This window comes from Pholis gunnellus, assembly GCF_910591455.1.
Source record: "Pholis gunnellus genome assembly, chromosome: 7".
Lineage (NCBI taxonomy): Eukaryota > Metazoa > Chordata > Actinopteri > Perciformes > Pholidae > Pholis > Pholis gunnellus.
In genome coordinates this window covers 8846006-8865320 of record NC_136533.1, presented here as the reverse complement: position 1 = coordinate 8865320, position 19315 = coordinate 8846006, and the positions used below count along the sequence as shown (strand labels likewise).

The 19315-nt window shown below is 43.7% G+C and overlaps 2 protein-coding genes across 3 annotated transcripts; one reads left to right on the top strand and one right to left on the bottom strand.

The window, feature by feature from the left end:
- Positions 1–3946: 3946 nt before the first annotated feature.
- LOC306698042 (methionine aminopeptidase 2-like) lies at positions 3947–9903 on the top strand (the record flags this gene model as incomplete). Of its 2 annotated transcripts, none has more annotated exons than XM_079162193.1 (11): positions 3947–4115; positions 4829–4942; positions 5151–5213; positions 5848–5950; positions 6239–6400; positions 6671–6852; positions 7096–7190; positions 7930–8026; positions 8121–8224; positions 9323–9438; positions 9651–9903. In XM_079162193.1, the coding sequence occupies 11 exons, from the start codon at positions 3947–3949 to the stop codon at positions 9901–9903; spliced, it is 1458 nt and encodes a 485-aa protein (XP_079018319.1). The 2 variants fall into 2 exon arrangements, with proteins under 2 accessions (XP_079018319.1, XP_079018318.1); XM_079162192.1 differs by having other exon boundaries at positions 4814–4942.
- Positions 9904–11843: 1940 nt separating this feature from the next.
- Positions 11844–18840, bottom strand: LOC306699243 (netrin-4-like; the record flags this gene model as incomplete). The annotated part of the gene is made up of 10 exons (XM_079163796.1): positions 11844–12035; positions 12400–12573; positions 13365–13433; positions 13580–13692; positions 13833–14040; positions 14837–15025; positions 15284–15410; positions 16215–16487; positions 17961–18517; positions 18780–18840. 10 exons carry the CDS (start codon positions 18838–18840, stop codon positions 11893–11895), a joined length of 1914 nt encoding a protein of 637 aa, XP_079019922.1. The 3' UTR covers positions 11844–11892.
- Positions 18841–19315: the final 475 nt, after the last annotated feature.

Here is a 19315-nt window from a genome sequence, read left to right as displayed (position 1 = left end):
GCCTGGTCTCTATATGCAACATGTTGCTGACTCTGTCTGTATACGAAGAACATAGATTTCATTATTATATAACAGCAAATATGTCATTGAAGGTTGTGGTAGTCTCACTATAACTGTGGCTTCACCTGTATATCAATCTTCTCCTTCAGTGTGCGATTTGTCTGCCAGCTCCATTCCTTAGTGATGTTCCCATGATGGTCACACAGGAATCCACCAGCCTGGTCCCACACTGCTGTAATGGCAGAGCTGGAGGAACATTTTACACATCATTCAAGCTGTCATCAGGGTTCCAATTACAGCTGGGATTGAGGGGGTCTGACCCCCTAATTAAGACTTGAACCTCGAAACAATTACATATCCTCACTACCTGTAATCATAGTGAAATATTACAATATATTTCCCTTTTTAATGCCTAGAAGAATCTTGTTATACGATTTCAGACACCCCTAAAGTGGACCATACCATTAAAGTAAAATTGACCTCCACGGGGGCAGACCTGAGTGGCTTTGGCATACTGCTGTGTGTTAAACATGTTCGTACATATCAACACTGAACTCACCTAAGAGGATGTGTCACGGCCCCGTGCCCAGACGCCGTGATAGTCGCCAGAATAACGGGACACTCGCTGTCACTGAACACGTTGGTATAGAAGCCTCCACAGGGCAGACCTGAGTGACTCTGGCATACTGCGATACAACCAGACAGGTAGCTGAGAGGACAGAGTCAAAGGTCAAAAGATTTAGCTGCAGTGACACATATGTCATACACTTCTGGGACAGCTGCTAGAATTAAAATATGTATGAATAAACAGGATGTGAGTAGAATACTATATGAACGAGGAGCCGTCTTCCATCCTGTTGTGTAGTTTCTGCTGTTCTGGATCCTGCTGCTTCACTTCTGGTACCCGGGGCATCCCATCGACTAAAGTGGCAGGTCGGGCCGTTCTCCTCGCTCTCATGTCCTTCAGTTTGGCCTTTGCATCGCCATAGTGACAGAGTATTAGGGGCTTGCTCAGGTCCTGTGCAGCTGTTTGTAGTTTTCTATGTGGAGATGAAGTAAACTTTTATGCATAAATTACTGATCTCTCCTTTAGTATTCATGAGGAGTTACACTGCAAAATGAATCATCTACAAGCTTCAATATCAGATGACCAAATGTAAAATTCAGTAGATATGTTTCTTGTCATAAATGCTAATAAACATTCTCCAAAACTGAGAGATTCATTTAATTTACTCATTAAAAATTTTAAAAAAAGACATAGAATCTACAAAATCAGAAGCTAGAACTATTCTTTAAACTAAATGCTAACATCAGCATGCCATATGCTCACAATGACAGTGCTAACATGCTGATATTTAGCCAAAGTTATTACGATTCAACTTGAGCGGGAACACGAATGTCTGGACCGACCGATCGAGCAACATTGTCATCCCTAGAAAAATCTGATTATCCTAACGGATAATACATTTTGTAATGTAACCAATCATTTGATAAATATTTCCCATAGGCCAAATGCAGCAACACACTCAGGACTTCTTGCCGCCTGGAGTCGCTCCACCACCCACTGACACAAACTGATCTGGCGAGGCTCATCACAGGAGGGCTGCGTTGGCTGGATGATCCAACCTGGACACAAATCACATCCAGCTGAGGCAGCAGGGCCACACAGTCAACCACAGACACAGGGGCCTCCATAAACACAATGCTCCAGCTCCATGTCCTACCTGGATTACTGCAGCTGTTGGATGAAATGGAGAAACTGACGGTGGTGGAGTTGTGAGCTGTTGGAGGGTGAGAATGTGAAACTCGGTCAATGTGTCATCTGAAGTCTTAAATTCACCTTTTTATTGAATCTGTATAGACAATACTGGCCATTTACCGATCACTAACGGTTGCATCATGGAACTTAATAATGTAACTCAATAGCTCTGTAACTGATTAACAGACAGCAGTACATCTGTGCCTATAGCTACCAGCTACATTGTTCTGTCTGGTAAACTAATCCTCTCACTTCCACAAGCTTGCAACTAAAGCTGTCCTCAAGTTCAGTCTTAAAAGGTCATGAGAAATTACTTACTGGTTTTTCACTTTTATCACTCACACATTAACTATGGCACATAGTAAAAATATCGTTCTGTCTGTCCTGTCTTATTCTCAGTTTTACATAATTTATAGGCAGCATTTTCTAACAATGCATATTTTATAAAGGGTTTGGGCTGCAACTAAATGCTTAATTCATTGTTAATAAATAATGTACTTTTACTTTTTAAGCCAGTTGTAAAACATATTGTACACTTGTACTTATATTTGGCAAATAACGCATTCACATTTACAACCTGGTGGTTTATTATAGTGGAGGAACCCATTATTATTGACTTGATCAGCAGAGCACAACTTTCCATCTTGTTTTTTTCTTATCCTTGTGGAAGGTCTAATAAAAAGTGATACAGAGATTCATTCACCTCTAGTAGAAGTGTGTTCTCGCTTTTTCACGCTTGTGTCTGAGCTGACTTGTGGTTTTCTCACAGAGGGACCAGCATTTCCCACAATAACACATGAGTTCCTCTCTCCTGCCTCCCTTTTGTCTTTGGCGGACACCTGACGGGATGAACCTTCATCCAACTTCACGGAACCTGTGTCTGTCTGTTCCGGACTCTTCGACCCCACAGTCAGATCTCTCCAGGAGTAATTGAGAATGTTTACAATCCCGTGAGGAATACGCCCCTCCTCGGCCCACTTGTGTTGTGAAAGTAGCCGAGCCACTTCCTTCAATAACAGAGGGGCCGCTCGCTTGTATGCACCCAATGGATCGTGGTCCATTGTGTCGCGTGCAGCACCGACAGCAGATGAGGTATCAGGTTTAACATCTCCACGTGTTTCACCTGACAGCCTCTGAGTGGGCTCATCAAGTTTACCTCCTGCGTTGTCATTCTCTCGATTACTATGAAGGGGGAAAAAATGAGAAAAAGCTTTGGTCGCACGAGGAAAATGTAAAGTGATTTGTAGCGATAAGGGGATTGAATTACCTTCGTGATGTGTCTTGTGACTGCGCTCCTTCATTTTCCAAATTAAAATGCAAAATGTTGCTTCGTGCCCCTTTAATTCGATTTCGTTTCGTTGGCTGCGGAGAGATCAGTTACAGGATTAGTATCTTGTTGTTTCTTTAAAACTAAAGTTAGTCAAATTAATCATTAGCCCACCTGGTCAAAGAAATACAAAGGGCCAGTTCTGAATTCCTTCAGCGCGACAGAAGAAATCATTATTTCCTTTAAAAAAAACACTTGAATTTCCTCTTTAGAGTCGCCACACGCAGAAGAAAACACGCTGTAAAACGTGACGTCCTTGCAACAAAATATCAACAAACCCGAACTGTACTGCTTTAAAATCCACCTTTCACTTCCGTAAATGTGCCTCTTGTCCACTCAGTGTACTGGGCTCGTTGCTTGGATACGCTGTCCCAAAACTCGCAATACGCACCAGTAGCCGATCGACTCCGGGCATCAAACTGGCGATACGAACAATAAAAAGATTACTCAAAATAACGGTTCTCCAATGTGGGCACGCAAGAGAAGTGACACACAAGTCTTACTGAGGAGCCGCACTCACATTTGTAACCTGAAACTCAGACAAAGTGATGATTCTAGCATGCAGTGCAGCTTTTTGTTGTGCTTTTTTTTTTTTACATCAGGACATGATGGTCACATAACTAAGCATTTCAGCCTCCACAGAACATACCGTTTTTTTCTGTCCTGTGTTTGTGCCAAAATGTAATTTCCCCTAAAGGAGAAAATCTGATGATAAATGAAAGTTTCGCTCCTCAGGACGGTGCAGGATCGTCTTCCTCGAGGCTACTCGGGTCAAGTTGTTGCTCTCTAATAGCTCATTATTGGCTCAGATTCCTCCAGCACACGTTTCTGCTTTGACCACTGGAGGCTCCCAGCAGCTTATGCGTCACTTCATCTCTCAGTCGCTGATCATGGCGGAGCTACAGCGCGATGTGGAGCCTCAACTTCTCAATGGGAATGACTTGAACGAGGAGAGAGAAGACCCGGACGCCCCAGAGTCAGTAAAGAAAAAGAGAAGAAAGAAGAAGAGGAGTAAGACCACCGCACCAGGTAAGAGGCATCACCAGGGAATCGGTTGGAAAATAAATAGTGCAAAAATTGTCTCCTCTAGTGCCACTCGATATAGAGCACGAGCATCAAATACGCGGGACAGGAGACTTTCCAACCTGTCAGATGGCATTCCTGCCCAGCTGTCCCAACTCTGAGCGGCTGGAGCTGAGCTCATTTGGAAACGGGACAATCTCTGTAAATAGGAATGTATTATCAAAACTGATTGAAAGCTGTCATTTGAAGATATGGGTGGAATACAATTTAATTTTACTCCAGATTAAATATGTTTCATTAATCCCACTAAGCTGCAGGAAATTATGTAAGAGAAGTATCCACAGTTTTAGTGCAATAAGATGGCAACCACTGTATTATTTAAAAAATAAATAAGAGCTGCCTTGTAATATGGAGGGGAAAGAAATCTTGGAAAGCCTGCCATAAGTAAAGTGTTGTCCACACAGCTCAGTTGAAGGGCTATATGTTATGCTGCAAGGTACATGTGCCCTTGAGGATATTGACTCCCAAGGCATACAAAGAAATTATGCACAGACATTGCCAAGTTGAGATCGTAGTGGATGCACTTTCTTGAAATGACTGAACCACAAATAATTTACTCACTCTATGTGTGTGTGTATGTCCATGTCCATGCACGTATGCCATCGATGCACACGTGCATGTTCACCTGCACATGCATACACGAGTGTGTGACTTTGCAGCAGGGGCAAATGAAGCTGCGGGGGATGGAGAAGCCGGAGGTGTTGGTGATGTGACAAAACAGTTGGAGCAGCAAACACTAGAGGACAAAGAGAGGGAGGAGGATGGAGAAGAAGGTAACTCCTCACCACCACCACCATCCTCATCATTCTGCAGTGGTGACTGTGTTGAACTTTAACCTCCTGAAAGTGCACGGTGAAATTCAGCCGGTCATATCTGCAATGTGAAATCTGATTTTCAGTAGCACACTGGGAATTGTGCCCAAGCTCCTGTCGATATTTCTCACTTTACAAACTGCACTGAAATTAATGATGCTTTCAACAGATGGGGATGAAGGAGAAAACTCAGCTGGAAAAAAGAAGAAGAAGAAGAAAAAGAAGAAAGGATGTAAGCCGTTTTTCTCAGTGCAGCAAATGTATTTACAGTTTGCTCCAGATTACAAATTCACATTTACTCAATTTAGAATTTGAATTGAAACTGCAATTCACATCCAGTGACAGACTGTTTATTGTCCCAGAGGCACATTTGATTTTATTGATAGACTGATAGCACTCTAAGTGCTTTTTAGTGTTAGAATTGACTGCACCAGATTCACTTTGAATCACAGATAAATACAACAGGTGCACAAGAGCAGGTTGACTTTGGATCATTAGTGTCATGACAGTTATATAATGTAGGACGGACACAGGAGGTGTAGGACAAAATGCTTCAGGACCGCCGTACAAGTCAGACAGACAGGTTAACATTCATGACATCATACTCAGTGCGTCCTACATATCATTATAACCCACTATATATAAGCTTTTTTTATTGCCTCCGCTTTTTCTTGCAATATAATTCAACGGGCTTCTTTTACTCATGGGGATGTCTTGATTGATTAGATCTGTAAGTCAGGAACTGTACTGTATTCTCTAGCTAGGTTGAAATGCTAATGTCATGGACATGGGGAGAATAACTTGTGTTTTCTTTTCTCTCTCCGGCTGCTTTCATCTGTTCCTCCTGCTCACTATCTGGGCCACAGTGAAGGGACAGACTGACCCTCCCTCAATCCCTATTTGTGAGCTCTATCCCAGCGGAGACTTTCCAAAGGGAGAGGAGTGTGAATATCCACCATCGAAAGACGGGTGTGTGACCTCCACATCGTCCTCACACTCGTAGTCGTCCACTGTGTGACATGCCTAGTTTTTATTTGGGTCTCTCTGCTTTGCACTTGGACAGCGTGATGAGGTGCAATGTTTAGTGTGTGATTTAACATCCTGTTCAGGAGCAAATTGATTGTGTCAGGTTTGACAACACGACATTCACCTGTGCAGGGTTCCCACAAGTGTGTCATATCCTCGTTACAAGTATTGGTATAATGAGAAAATAATGACTTCCTCCTCTCCGCGGTGTGCCTGTCTACCTCCCACCAGGCGCAGTGCAGCGTGGCGGACCACCAGTGAAGAGAAGCGGGCTCTGGACATGGCCAACGAGGAGATGTGGAGTGATTTCAGGGAAGCGGCCGAGGCCCATCGGCAGGTCCGCTCGTACGTCAGGAGCTGGATCAAACCAGGGATGACCATGATTGACATCTGGTGAGACATGCGCTGAGATATTGTCCTTGAGCCCCCTTTAATGGACTTAAATCTCTGCTGCTCATACCTGCCTGGGATCATTTGTGGCTGACATTGATATGGTTTCAGCACCTCTTTGTTCGAGCCTGCAATATACTGTTTTAAAATCATCAAAGAAAGCAGAACTGCTTTTGTGGTTTCAACCTCTTCTGGATTCATTGTCTGCCCTGACAACAGTCTCATTGTTCCTGTCCCCCATTGTCCCTTTGTGCTGCTTTCTGTTTCTTGCAGTGAGAAGCTGGAGGACTGCTCCAGGAGGCTCATCAAAGAAAACGGGCTAAAGGCAGGCCTGGCCTTCCCCACCGGCTGCTCCATCAACCACTGTGCTGCCCACTACACCCCAAACGCAGGAGACCCCACGGTGCTGCGTTACGACGACGTCTGCAAAATTGACTTTGGAACGCACATCAACGGTAAGCGCTCGCTAATAACATTTTAAGTGCTTTTTGAGGTCTGCTGTGCCATTTCACACTTGGCATTTATTATGACATGGTAAAATGATGATTACATTATAATTCTTACTGCCTGGAATAAACTGTTCTCGCAAGTTAATTAACTTACACTTTTCTTTTTAGATAATTAAATTCTATAATATTTCTGCAAAATGACAACCACATAGAAACTGTTGTGAGTAACCAAACTTTTTGGTCTTTTAGGTCGAATAATAGACTGTGCCTTCACCGTCATATTCAATCCAAAGTATGACAGGCTGCTGGAGGCTGTAAGAGACGCAACTAACACCGGCATTAAGGTAATACAGATCTTCCCCTGCATGGTGTTTGTTTGTACTGCTGGTTACACAAAAAGTCCTGAGTACTGACCAAGGAATGACAATAATCATATTCAGATCACAGTTACATTAATATTTATGTCTAGATTGTATTACAATTACATTTTACAGAACTTTACAGAGGGGCACATACAAATGATATGTACAAAACCAGGAAGTAATGATAAGAAAAGAAAAATTGGAAAATATTGAAGTGTCACAACAACAAAAAACGAACGGATAAGTCAAATGCAAAAAAGTGGATTTAATATGCTGCAAATGTGCACAAATACTCAATGTATACTCAATGGCATGAAGAACAAAACATATATAATCCATGCTCTAAATATGAGTGGCTCCTTTAGTATAAATAAGTTACCTTAAAACAAAGAATACTTGTACACATTTTGAGAAAGCACAATATAGAAAATGGAAAACAAGTATAACAGGTACAATATACATAAACAGTAACTACAAAGTGTATCGAGAATCAAATAATTGGGAGATAAGGAAGTTGCAATAAGTGATGAAATACAAAAATTGCACTCGTTAAGGTTTTGTTCTTCTTCTCACCTGGTTCAGATTTTAAGGAACGATTCATTAAAGTGGTCAGTGTACAGATTCACATTCAAGGAACTAATATTTAGATACAAGTATAACATAGACTAACATAGTAGCTACTTTACAAGTAGTGATGCATGTTTACGCCTCTCTGCCTTAGTTTGCAGGAATTGATGTGCGCCTGTGCGATGTTGGTGAGACTATTCAGGAAGTCATGGAGTCTTATGAAGTGGAGATAGATGGGAAAACATATCAAGGTAATAGGAGGTCATTTATCATCTCTTTTCTTTCATGCACAGGTTCAGTGCTGCTTCCTATTTATTCAACCTCTGTGTGGTGTTCTCTTTATAGTGAAGCCAATCAGGAATCTCAATGGCCACTCTATTGGACAGTACAGGATACACTCAGGGAAGACAGTCCCTATTGTTAAAGGCGGAGAAGCCACAAGGATGGAGGTTTGTACAGCAGCGCTTATAGCTTACTCAAAATGTTTGCCAAATGTGGACGTGACAACATTCTGGAGCACAAAACAACACTGCAGCCTCTTTTTACTGAAATTGTGTCCCGTGTTTTTGTCTGAGATTAAACCTGTATTAGCTGCTTGACCTTGCAATTAAATAAACCTTTTTTTAATTCTTAAATGTAATTGTAAGAACATGTGGCTGGTTAGGGTTACGATGGGGTGTGGAGAAGTGTTCCCATTCACTGCTCTAACAGCTTTTTAGTCACCCTCATCAGCACTGTAATTACACCTTTAATGGAATTACCAGCCGCATCGAGTAGCAACACTTGTTAAAACTCCCGCTCCTCATTTCATCGTGTGAGTACTGACTTGTGGGCATCCAGGGCTCATTAACAGGCTGGCCCTTCACCCAGGATAAACATGGCTTTGCACTATCTTACATTTGCCGAGGACTACGCTGAGATCCACGCCTGCCTCACACCTGCTCAGCTGCAGCACACGACTGTATTTGGACAGAACTGAGCATTTTAATTGGCAAGTAGCTGAGTCAAGCATTTTACCTGAGGGTTTCAGCAGGGTTGGGTGATGGGAGGGGGGGCTGCTGCTGCTGCTGAGGTGGCAGATTTGTGTGTTGTATTTTTAGCTGAAGTGTGTTGGTGAAACAGGACCATTAGCCTCTTTGTGATCAGAGAGTGGCAGCTGGGCGTGCCACAGGGCTGCTAGCACTTTGACTGATTATCGGTGCAGTGAGAGAGGGTGTCGCAGTGTTATTGGCTAATACCACAGGGACTCGAACAACAGCCAACCGCTGATAGAGACACAAAACGCCAATGACACCCGGCCAATCAACTCACACGAGGCGCTGCTCCACAAAGGACAGTACTGTCCTTAATAGACTACATGAATATGTCAGCTGCTGGCATCCTGAGGTTTTTTATTAAATTTACTCTCTGTCCCCCCCGGAGTGTTTTTGTCCTTTCAGTAACGTCACACCTACTCAGGCCTGGATAATGGTGCATAGACTGTCATAGGTATTCTACATCAGCAACCAAATTAAGTTTTTTCTCCCTCTGTTTTTGTTGCCTGTCAGGAAGGTGAAGCTTACGCCATTGAGACATTTGGCAGCACAGGAAGAGGTGCAGTCCACGACGACATGGAGTGCTCACATTACATGAAAAACTTCAATGTTGGACACGTGCCAATAAGGTTGGCGCTGCTGTTTTCATCTCATCCCTGTATTCAAATAGAAAATATTGATTCAGGAATATTATTTGTAGGTTGATTTGCTCCTCATATTTTGTCTGCCAATCTGTAATTTTAACAGAAGAGATTGTGATTAGCGTCTGAATGATTGTTTACATCTATAGTTAATCTCCAGTTTGTCTCAGTGTGGTCTCTGTGTCATTACCATGCTGCAGACTTCCAAGGGCTAAACATCTGCTGAATGTGATCAATGAGAACTTTGGCACTTTGGCATTCTGCCGGCGCTGGCTGGACCGCCTGGGTGAGAGCAAGTACCTGATGGCGTTGAAGAATCTGTGTGACCTTGGCATCATAGACCCGTACCCACCTCTCTGCGACATCAAGGGCAGCTACACAGCCCAGTACGAGCACACCATCCTACTCAGGCCCACCTACAAGGAGGTAGTGAGCCGGGGAGACGACTACTAATCATGCGCCAAAACTCAAGGCGAGGCAGGAGGAGCGTGACGGCTCAAAGACAACAAACCTCTGCAGACTGACAGCAATTATGCAATATTTCTCTGACATAAATTCCCTCTGCTTGAGTAGGTAATTATTCTAGCAAAGGCAAAAGACTTGTGTCATGGCAGTAGCTTACTAGTATTTATTTTCCAAGGGATCGAGCCAATAGACAAAGGGCATATCTGTAACAAAGGTAGTGTTGCCATTTTAGTCATATTTTCATGTGCTGCTTTTAGGAAATATGCAAAACAAATATATGCAAAAGAAACATGCAAAAAAGGTGTGAAGAATGCTTAGCTTTATGAGTTGTTAAGACCTTGTGAGGAAACTGAAATATTTATATTTCTATAGTTCTTTGCTCTATTTTAATTTGAGGCAGTTTTGTAAGAAATAAATTGTTATAAATCTTGCATCAATTACTGTGTGCCTAAGAGCTCCCAATACTTAATTACATTGCAAATATCTGATGATATAAAAAGGTGTATTTCTTTCCTTTTACCAAAGGAGGGCGGTACTTAAACATGGGTCAAACATCCTGCTCTAGTGAAGATATTACAGTAAGACACATCAGGCTATTCATAGTCTTGTAATTTAGCATAATCTCACCATGGAAAGAAACAGACTTTTCCCTGAAGCATTAAGAATGAGCACACCGATTTGTCGTTTTTGCAGTTTAGATGAAAACAAAAAAAACATATAGGACACAGAAATAGCAATACAAATATCACATCGATGGCAGAGTACATTCATGGACCCTAAATCACCACTTTGTCCTTTACAAGAAGATCTCCAGCCCATTTCTCTTATTTTGGTAAAGTCTCTGGGACAAGGACATGAGCCCTGATGTCACGCTGGAGGAATGCATCATGTCTTCTCACAGAGTTTGTCCTTCTCCTTGGAGACAGCGGACCAGACCTATTCTTAACTGGGCCCGGCTCAAAAATGGGCCTGTGGACTCTGGATCTGATATGCTGTGATGTCAATGGCTTTTAATACATGTTTATTTTGGGTCGGCAGGAGTCACAGGCTAAAAAGAGCATACGTGAAGAGAGTGTGTGCTCTTTCTCACACACACACAAACACACAGTGGCTCCCACAGGCTCGGGACAATGACCCACTCATGTAGCTGAACCAGCTGTGACAGCAAACTCAATCCCAAGTGTTTGAGCCGGTTGCGTGTACGCCAGGCCTGAAATGGTGGCGCAGAGTGCGTTTTGCTATCGTCAGACAGCAGGCTTGCGAGTGTGCCGGCGCTGAGCAGAGCTGTTCAGATTAAGCCGTTTGATTCCTGTAATGTTTTTGTCATCCTCTCCCCTCGTCCAGGAGTTGCTTGTTCTGACCTGCAGAGTCCCAGACTATACCTGCCAAGGATATCAAGCAAGTGCACACATCCACGCTAACACACACAATCGAATGTTGACTTCATTCATGATTTATGGGCAATATCTGTGAGACGGCAAGGATAATTTACTCTGCGCCTTTTCAAGATTTCAAAGTAAACGGCTCTCAATGAAATTGATGCAATAGGACATGACTGGCTCATCAAGGAACTTTGGCCAGGAAATAAAGTGTAATTGAGTTTTTAACATGCTTTGCTTATTGTTTATAAATAACTTGGAAAGTATACAGTACAGGAATGAAATTCCACCATCAGCTTTGTCTTTGTTCAGATTAAAAGTCTTGCTTTGTTCTTTTTGACTTTTAAGTGACTGTAGTCCGGTGAAGTATGTGCTTATTTCTACCTCAGGCTAACAACCACAGCACTGTAGTACACTACACATTGTAGCTGTTTCCTGAGGATGTGCACTCCTCTTGAGACACACGCATTAGATTTTGCTTTCATTTTAGTGTCAAAGCAATGCCTAATTGGAACAGTCCCTCTGTTCCTTCTGCACACTCCGGTATGTCACAGATCATCCTCCACCTCTCCATCCCTCTGTAGTTCTGGCCGATGCCCTACCGGCGGCCACAGTCTTTCCTGAGGATGTGGAGAATTTTACGTCCCAGGGTTGAAGTCCACGATTTAATCAGGCTCTTGGTGTTGATCATCAGTCGGCCGGTCTTCCAGTCCTCATGACCAGCCACAACATATTCAGATCCTGGAGAAGAGAGAGCAGAGCATAAACCCTACGGAATCTCAAGTCTGCTGGGGATGCCACTAAAAATCACCTTATGTAAAAAAAGAGTGCAAATCACTATAGATCACTCAAATAGTGCGCTGCTATGGCCAGCTTGAAGGAATGTTGCCAGAAATGATTATTGTAAAAGTGTTAGATGTGAGGCAGTCTCCCAACAGAGAGATGGCTCTAATCTTTAAGCTGTAAATGTCCAATCTAAATGAGTGATGCTAGGACTTTGGCACCCACTCTAAGCCTGCATGAGCAGCGACAAAGATCCTCTATTCAGCACAAAGATGGCAGATTGTTCACTCAAAGTTTTCCACTGGAAGTGGCTGCAGCTGACCTGGGTTGAGGATGGGACAGGTACAGCCATGGGTGGTCCAGGACTCTGGGTAAAGGGTAACGCTTCCCCTGTGGACCGTCATCTGGGGGTTCTGGTACAAGACTTTCTTGACTTTGACCTCCACCTCTGCATGGGAGCCTTTGTCGTGAGCTGACATTACCTTCACCACCAGCACTGCCAAGGCAACACAAACAGTTGTTCAACAAATTAGCAGTCTACCAACTACAAAATACAATTTCCACTTCTCAAACTTTTACAGATCCACATCACTTTATCATGAAGAGAACTACCACGTTTCTGTAAACAGTTGTGTAAAGTCTTCTTTGGTCCTGAAGGAGCTTTTCAAGTCGAGGAAAATAATGTGTTGACATCAGGATTCTTTTTCTCGGCTTGGGTTTTGGAGACTGCATTTATTAAAAGACAACCTGCATTGCATTTGAAAGATGCGAGTCTAATTAAAAGATGTTATTGAGTTGCAACATGATAATTGTAGGATCCTCCATTTACAGATCCAGGCAGTGGACTAAGAGTTAGATATCTTGGCCTCTGCTGCATCAATTTTGACCTTGAGGTTCAATACAACATTTCTTTAAAGTCACCCTGTGGAGTTTCTGTTTTTGTGAGTGGGTCCTTGTTTTGTTTTGTCCTGTCCTGGTGCATGTGCCAATGGTTTCTCGCTGATCTACAAGTGGCATTTAAGTGCCAAGAACTGCAGGAATGCACCCAGCAAAGGCAGGGAAGAAGAAGACTTCTAGCAAGTGAACGTGGATGTGAACAATGCAAAGTTTTATGTGGAAGAAAAAGCATTCAAAACAGTTGATAGATCTCAATGATACACAAAATGTATTTTGGTGAGTAACAACAAACGTCAACAGAACATTTTATTATAAGAAAACTTTATGGAATCACTGGACAAGATATCAAGTGGAACAACCAACATGTTGAGTCTGTCAAATAGCACTTACCATAGTCATACTCCGCAGCACAGAAGAGTTTAGGGCTGCCAAGTGTAACTTCTACACACTCACATTTCTCTGGAAAAAAAAGAAAACATCATTAATAAGATTCATACAAATCACTTCTTCATGATGTATAGATTCCAACATCAAAACAGCTGCATTTAACCTGTGTGGGCTGATGAATGTGCAGTGTATTTGGTGCGATATGACCTGTGACTCACCAGAGTGGTGCAGTGCAGAGAAAAGCTCCTCTAGCCTAAAGAGTGCCATCTCACTATTATTGCTGCTGTGTCCCATGTGGCCGGTGGCTGTATAGAAGACCTCCACATCTGAGCTGCGCCGCAGAGGTAAAACCAGTCAGAGGCAGGGCTCTACTTAGTGTCATTCATCCAGAATGCACTCCACCTCTACGCCGCACATCACTTAATCCAAGTAAAAATACATATGGATATGGTATTAAATCTTGGCTCTCACCCAGAAATGCAGTCACCGGTGTAAGGGTCACAGTCCCCTGTGCAGTCACATGGACGGCAGCCGTATTCGTGAAGCCCCCAGTATCCCAGCATGCAGTTGTCACAGCGGGGGCCTCCGACACCGGGCTTACAAGTGCACTCCCCACTGCTAGGGTTACAGAGGGTGCTACCTCCTGAGAGGACGGAGCCTACAGGGTGGCAGGAACAGGCTGCAGAGGAGAGGGGTGACAGAGCAATAGGGCTGCATGTTAACATCTCTGTTTGCAGGTCAAAAGACGTGTCTGCTTTTCTGGCAGAAAGCTATAAGCACTCAGTACACATTGTGATCCTGCATGTATGCGAAGGACAAACACACTTGTAGAAGCCCAAACAAACACATTTAGAGTGTACACAGGGAACTGCCGTGGTGAATGAAAAGTTTACTGTATTTTATCATCCTCCTGTAACAAGCTGGGAGTATGTATGTAACATGCTCTAAGCAGCTGCAGCAAAAACAAACAGTAAATCACTGCCTCTCTACGCTGTCAGACCTGCCGCCTGACAGTCTTTCGTGATGACAGATTGATTTTTGTTACAGACTTGCTTCATCGGTTTCCAAAAACAGCATGTTTGGTCTTAAAAATGCTTCAGCATGCCTGGCGGGGCGAAAGGGCAAGAATGGGAAAAATGTGCTCGCATTGGTCCATGGGAAATTCCTCCATTGTTTGCAATTACGGTCACATTCCAAAACAGTGCGGTCGCCGTCATTCCTGTTAAGGAGCAGACTAGAGTCATCTTACTATCTCATCACTGGGGAGGCAATGACTCAGAAAGGTGCTGAGGGAAAATAAGAGATCAATCTGCTTTAGTCTGGCGGGTCAAAAGAAAAATGTAATCTCCATTACTGCCCTCAAAATATCAAAGACTCGCACTCTTAATTGGAATTCTCTGCTGGCATTCATCCATACAGAGTTATGGTTTAAGGGGAGGAAAAAAAAGAGCTAGACTCTGCCGAAAAAGATTTACCTTTGCAGGAGTCAGGGGTGGTTTTTGGTCGGCTGGGGTCTCTGAAGAAGCCCCTCTCACAGTTCTGGCAGTGACGGCCCTCTGTGTTGTGGTGGCAGTCGTCACACACGCCGCCACTCCGACGTCCTGTCGCTAGCCACAATCCACGACTGAAGTGACAGCTCTTGGCGTGACCATTACACTTGCATTCTAGGTTTAGATGGACATGCACAATCAAACACAATTAGATGTTTTGCTCTTTGCTCGGATGAACTCTCAAAGCCCCGGAGATAGCAGTGATAACTCTTACAGTATAGCTGACATAAAACAAGAGGAACTGCTCCGTTATTCATCTTGCATGAGCGTCTAAAAGGTCACATGTGATTTATGAGACTAAATTCATTTTCAAGATACGTCTACATGCCGTGTGTCCTACTCTGTAGTTGACTCCCTTGCCCCATCACTCACTCTGGCACTCGTGTGGCGTCCCTATGATGCCGTTGGCAGCCTGCCAGGGTTGGTCATTGTAGAGAGGGGCACAGCGCTCGCAGTGCTCACCGGCTGTGTTGTGTCTGCAGACACACTTGCCATGGACCTGCCAGGCGAAGAAACGTATTTAGCTCATTGTATCTGCATGCATCTTTCAATGACTGCGCGTGTCTTCAAGTGGCTCAGGAACAATGCTTAGAGAAAGGTGAGCAAGCAGTACTGCAACACATTGTGGTATGCTACCACTCTTTGGGATGAATGTATATTTGGGGAGTTTTCATCGAGTTCTCCTTAAACTGTTAATTGCTTTGAAATGTCCATCAGCTCGTTGATGTAATGTGGACTTGGAAACCATTTTAAAACATTTTGGCCTGGCGATGAGCCGGCTGAGATCTGTGATGTGTGTAATACTTCTTAAGCATTGCAACATACATGCACAATCACAGCAGTTACACAATGTGCAGCTTATTACTGCCCGTGTAGCATGTCTACACCTATTTAGATCATGTTGGAATCAAACAAGCTCTTCTCCATTTACAGTAAAGAGAATAACATGACAGAGACTACGGGTTGTTAAAGCATTAGGCTGAATACCATAATTAAGGTTTCCACACACTTAAATCCCTGTAACGGTTGGTAAAGCTGTGGCTCTTCACTGCAGCCTTCAGCTTCAGTGGCACATGCCAGCGCACAGCTGAGTAACAAAGGAGTGGTGGGAACTAAACCCTGATCCCTCTACTCCCAATCTCACCACATAAACAAATAGCGATGGAGACGAAACGAAGCCATCGGCAGACCTCAGCATGACACAACATCTCAGTAAGTTTTCACAACAGAAGAGCAAGAGCTTTTCCTAAGTGGAGTATTGTGCACCTGCAAGCTCACAAAATCCAGCTCAAAAACCGCTCACCATGTTGTTGGTCTTCTGTTGGCTGGGTCGGTAGCCCGCGGCTGGTACACAGTGGTCAGCGTGTCCATTGCAAAGACAACTGCCTTTGACAATAAAATCATAGAGGGCATAGTGGTCTGTAGGGAGGACAGCAGCACCAGGATGTTTGGCCTGGCAGGGACACTGCTGGCGCTGCAGCAGACGGACTCTGAGGTTGGTGATCATGAGCTGGTCCTGGGTGGCTGGTCCATACGGATCCACTGAGTTCCAGGGCGACAAAGCTCGATAGATCACCTGAAAAATTGAAGGAGAGGAGAAAATGTCTTAATGTCTTGTTATTCCACTCGTAAAAGCCGCTTGACAGACCATGACGTAAACATAAATTATGTCAGTTTCTCTTTTTTCTTGGTCTGCCAAATGAAAAACAGGCATCAATGTGGTTCGCCTTTCATGCTCCTCAAATTTCTAGGAAAATCAGACTAGCTCCAATGTAAACATGGACGTTAAGTTTAGTTGGATGTTAGTCTTTCAGATACATCCTCTCTGTGTGTATATGAGAAACATCAAGAATTAAAACTGTCACAAAAAGAACAATAAAGCAAAAAACACTAAGAATTGTGTAATTTTTATGGAAGCATGAGTGGATGAGTTGTGGACAGAAAAATATGTCAAACTGGACAAACTATATCCTCAATACATTCGTTTTCAATCAAAGTCTCATACCAGTTCTATTTGTCAGTAAAGGCTGAAATTACGATTTACAATCCATAATTAATACATCCTTTTACTTTATAAACATTGCACTTGACAAATCGCAAGCTAGCTAGCAAGCTAGTTCTGATTTGCAATCTCATTACAGCAAGCCGAGAGTTTAAACTAAGTATATGATGCCTGTAGTGTTACTTGCTGAAACTCTATGTTGGGTCTTTTGCATGTTGAGCAACAGATAGACGAATTATAAAGGGTGACATGCTTATACAAGTGAGATGACATACTGTAGCAAGACACATACTTGCTCCAGATACACTGCAATTATGAGATCAGTCAAAGCCATATATTCATTCAGACGTTCAACCAGAACCTCCCAATGTGATCCGAGGCTCCAGTGAGAGTCTCTCTTGTACACCATCTGTGTGAATGGACGGCCTGCTCATGAATTAATCATAGCTGGTTATCTGGCTCAGGCCTCCCTGTGATGATGCAGCAGCTCCAAAAAAAGGGAATATCAGAGGTAAAAGTACACATTGATATTCTATCTGTGCATGTCAAAGCAGTTTGCGGCTTAGAAGGCTGGCCTAACAAAAAAGGTCTCCCACAGCCCATCAGAGGAGGTCAGTTTACAAAGCAGCTGTTTGTTCAGTGGGCTGTGTGATATCAGCTTATAGTGCATCCCGGTGCCGATAAACAGACTTTGCTGTGATGTTGTCACTCTCAGATCTGAGAAATTAAATCACAATCCAGTATTTAAAACCTTTTCTATGAACGACAGCAACCTCAAAGATTACTTGATCATTGGCTCTTGACCTAAGTGTATTTATAACAGAGTTTCTATATTATTGTCCAGAAAACTTCCAGCGGAATCATTTTTAATTTCAATTAAATGTATCGCCCAATATCACAAATCACAAATCTGCCCCAAAGGGTTGAAAAAACATGTTATTAGTTGATAGCTTTCTTTATTATTTACCTGCAGAAGTAGTAACCTATGTGTTTTTATGTGGCCTCTCAAAGACACCACACTGTCAAAAACAAGACACATGGACTCACCTCTCCTCTGGTACAAGGGGAAGCTCCTGAATACTTGGAGGTGCAGGTTGCTCCACTCTCCCCGACTGGCGACCCCTCTGCCGGCCCAAAAGCCTCCTCACAGTCTCTGGAAAAATGCCTGAGGGCTTTCCATGTGTGCCCGTGGTCTTGGGAGCGCTCCAGCACCATGGCAGCCGGGCGCGGGGAGCGAAACACCAAGATGAGATGGGTGAGGAGGAACTCCGTCTCCAGGTCGAGCTGGAGCGTTTCCTCCATCACCCCCTCTGCGGACTGCCACCAAGTGTTTGGGTAGCGGAAAGAAGAGTCGCTCATGGCAGAGGGAGGGTGCGCCTGCACGGGGATAGCAGAGTTGCACTTGCTGCATTTAGCTGCCGAGCAGGACTCCCTGCCACGGGGCGAAGCCTTCTCTCTGAAGACGCAGTAGGGCTCCGAGGAGTTGGAGCCGCAGACCGACTGGGTGCTCAGCATTCTGCCCTGGGCCAAGTTGCCCATGCGGGGGTTGCAGGCTCGTCCGGAGCAGCGGCTCTCCACAGCCGGACCTTTGGATTTAGACGTTTCTGGTAAGAAAAAGGTGCGTTAATTTGAGTGTAAAGTGAGTGAAAGTGCTTTAGTTATACACCAGGAAAGGCAGGCCATTACTACAAAGGTGGTAAGTTCGGTTCCTGCTTCCCCCAACTCGCTTTCTTAAAAGGTGTGCGCTACGCACGTGGATGCAACGTTCTCCAGAATCGCAGACGCAATGTTTGTTTATGCGTGTATTCATTCAGAGCTTATTGAAGTGCGCGCGTAAAAGTCTCAGACACACATGTTCAAACTCACCGGCTGGAAGAGGAGATGATGCGCACACCGGGATAATGACAAGTAAAGTCCACAGTCTCATCCTGAAGGAGTTCTTATCTTCTGCTTAAAGTCACCTGTCGTATATACTTGTTGGAGCGCGCCCTCAACAGCTTGATCTAAGGATATCCAGTCGTTAATAATCCAACGTGTTCCTTTCCGATACAAAATAATTACTTGAAGATAATACTAATAATTTAGAAAACCCAGAGACTCGAACGTGAGCTTAATCCTGCCTGTCATGGTGTAGAAATGCCGCGTTAGACTTAGATCGTATTGTCTGCGCGCTCATCATCCTTAAATTATTCCAACCCACGCGCTTCAGGGTTCAATCTGCTGTTTGTTCATTGACATTTGGGAATATGAAGAGGTTAGCACCGCCCTCTTCTTGTCTTCTCCCAGTCCCCGCCCACACTGGTTCCGAAAATCAGATTTTTCACAAGGAGCAATCTCAAAACCCTGGAAGACTTGTTCACTGTGTTTTAAAGGGGATGTTGTGATTATGATGAAGATTATGA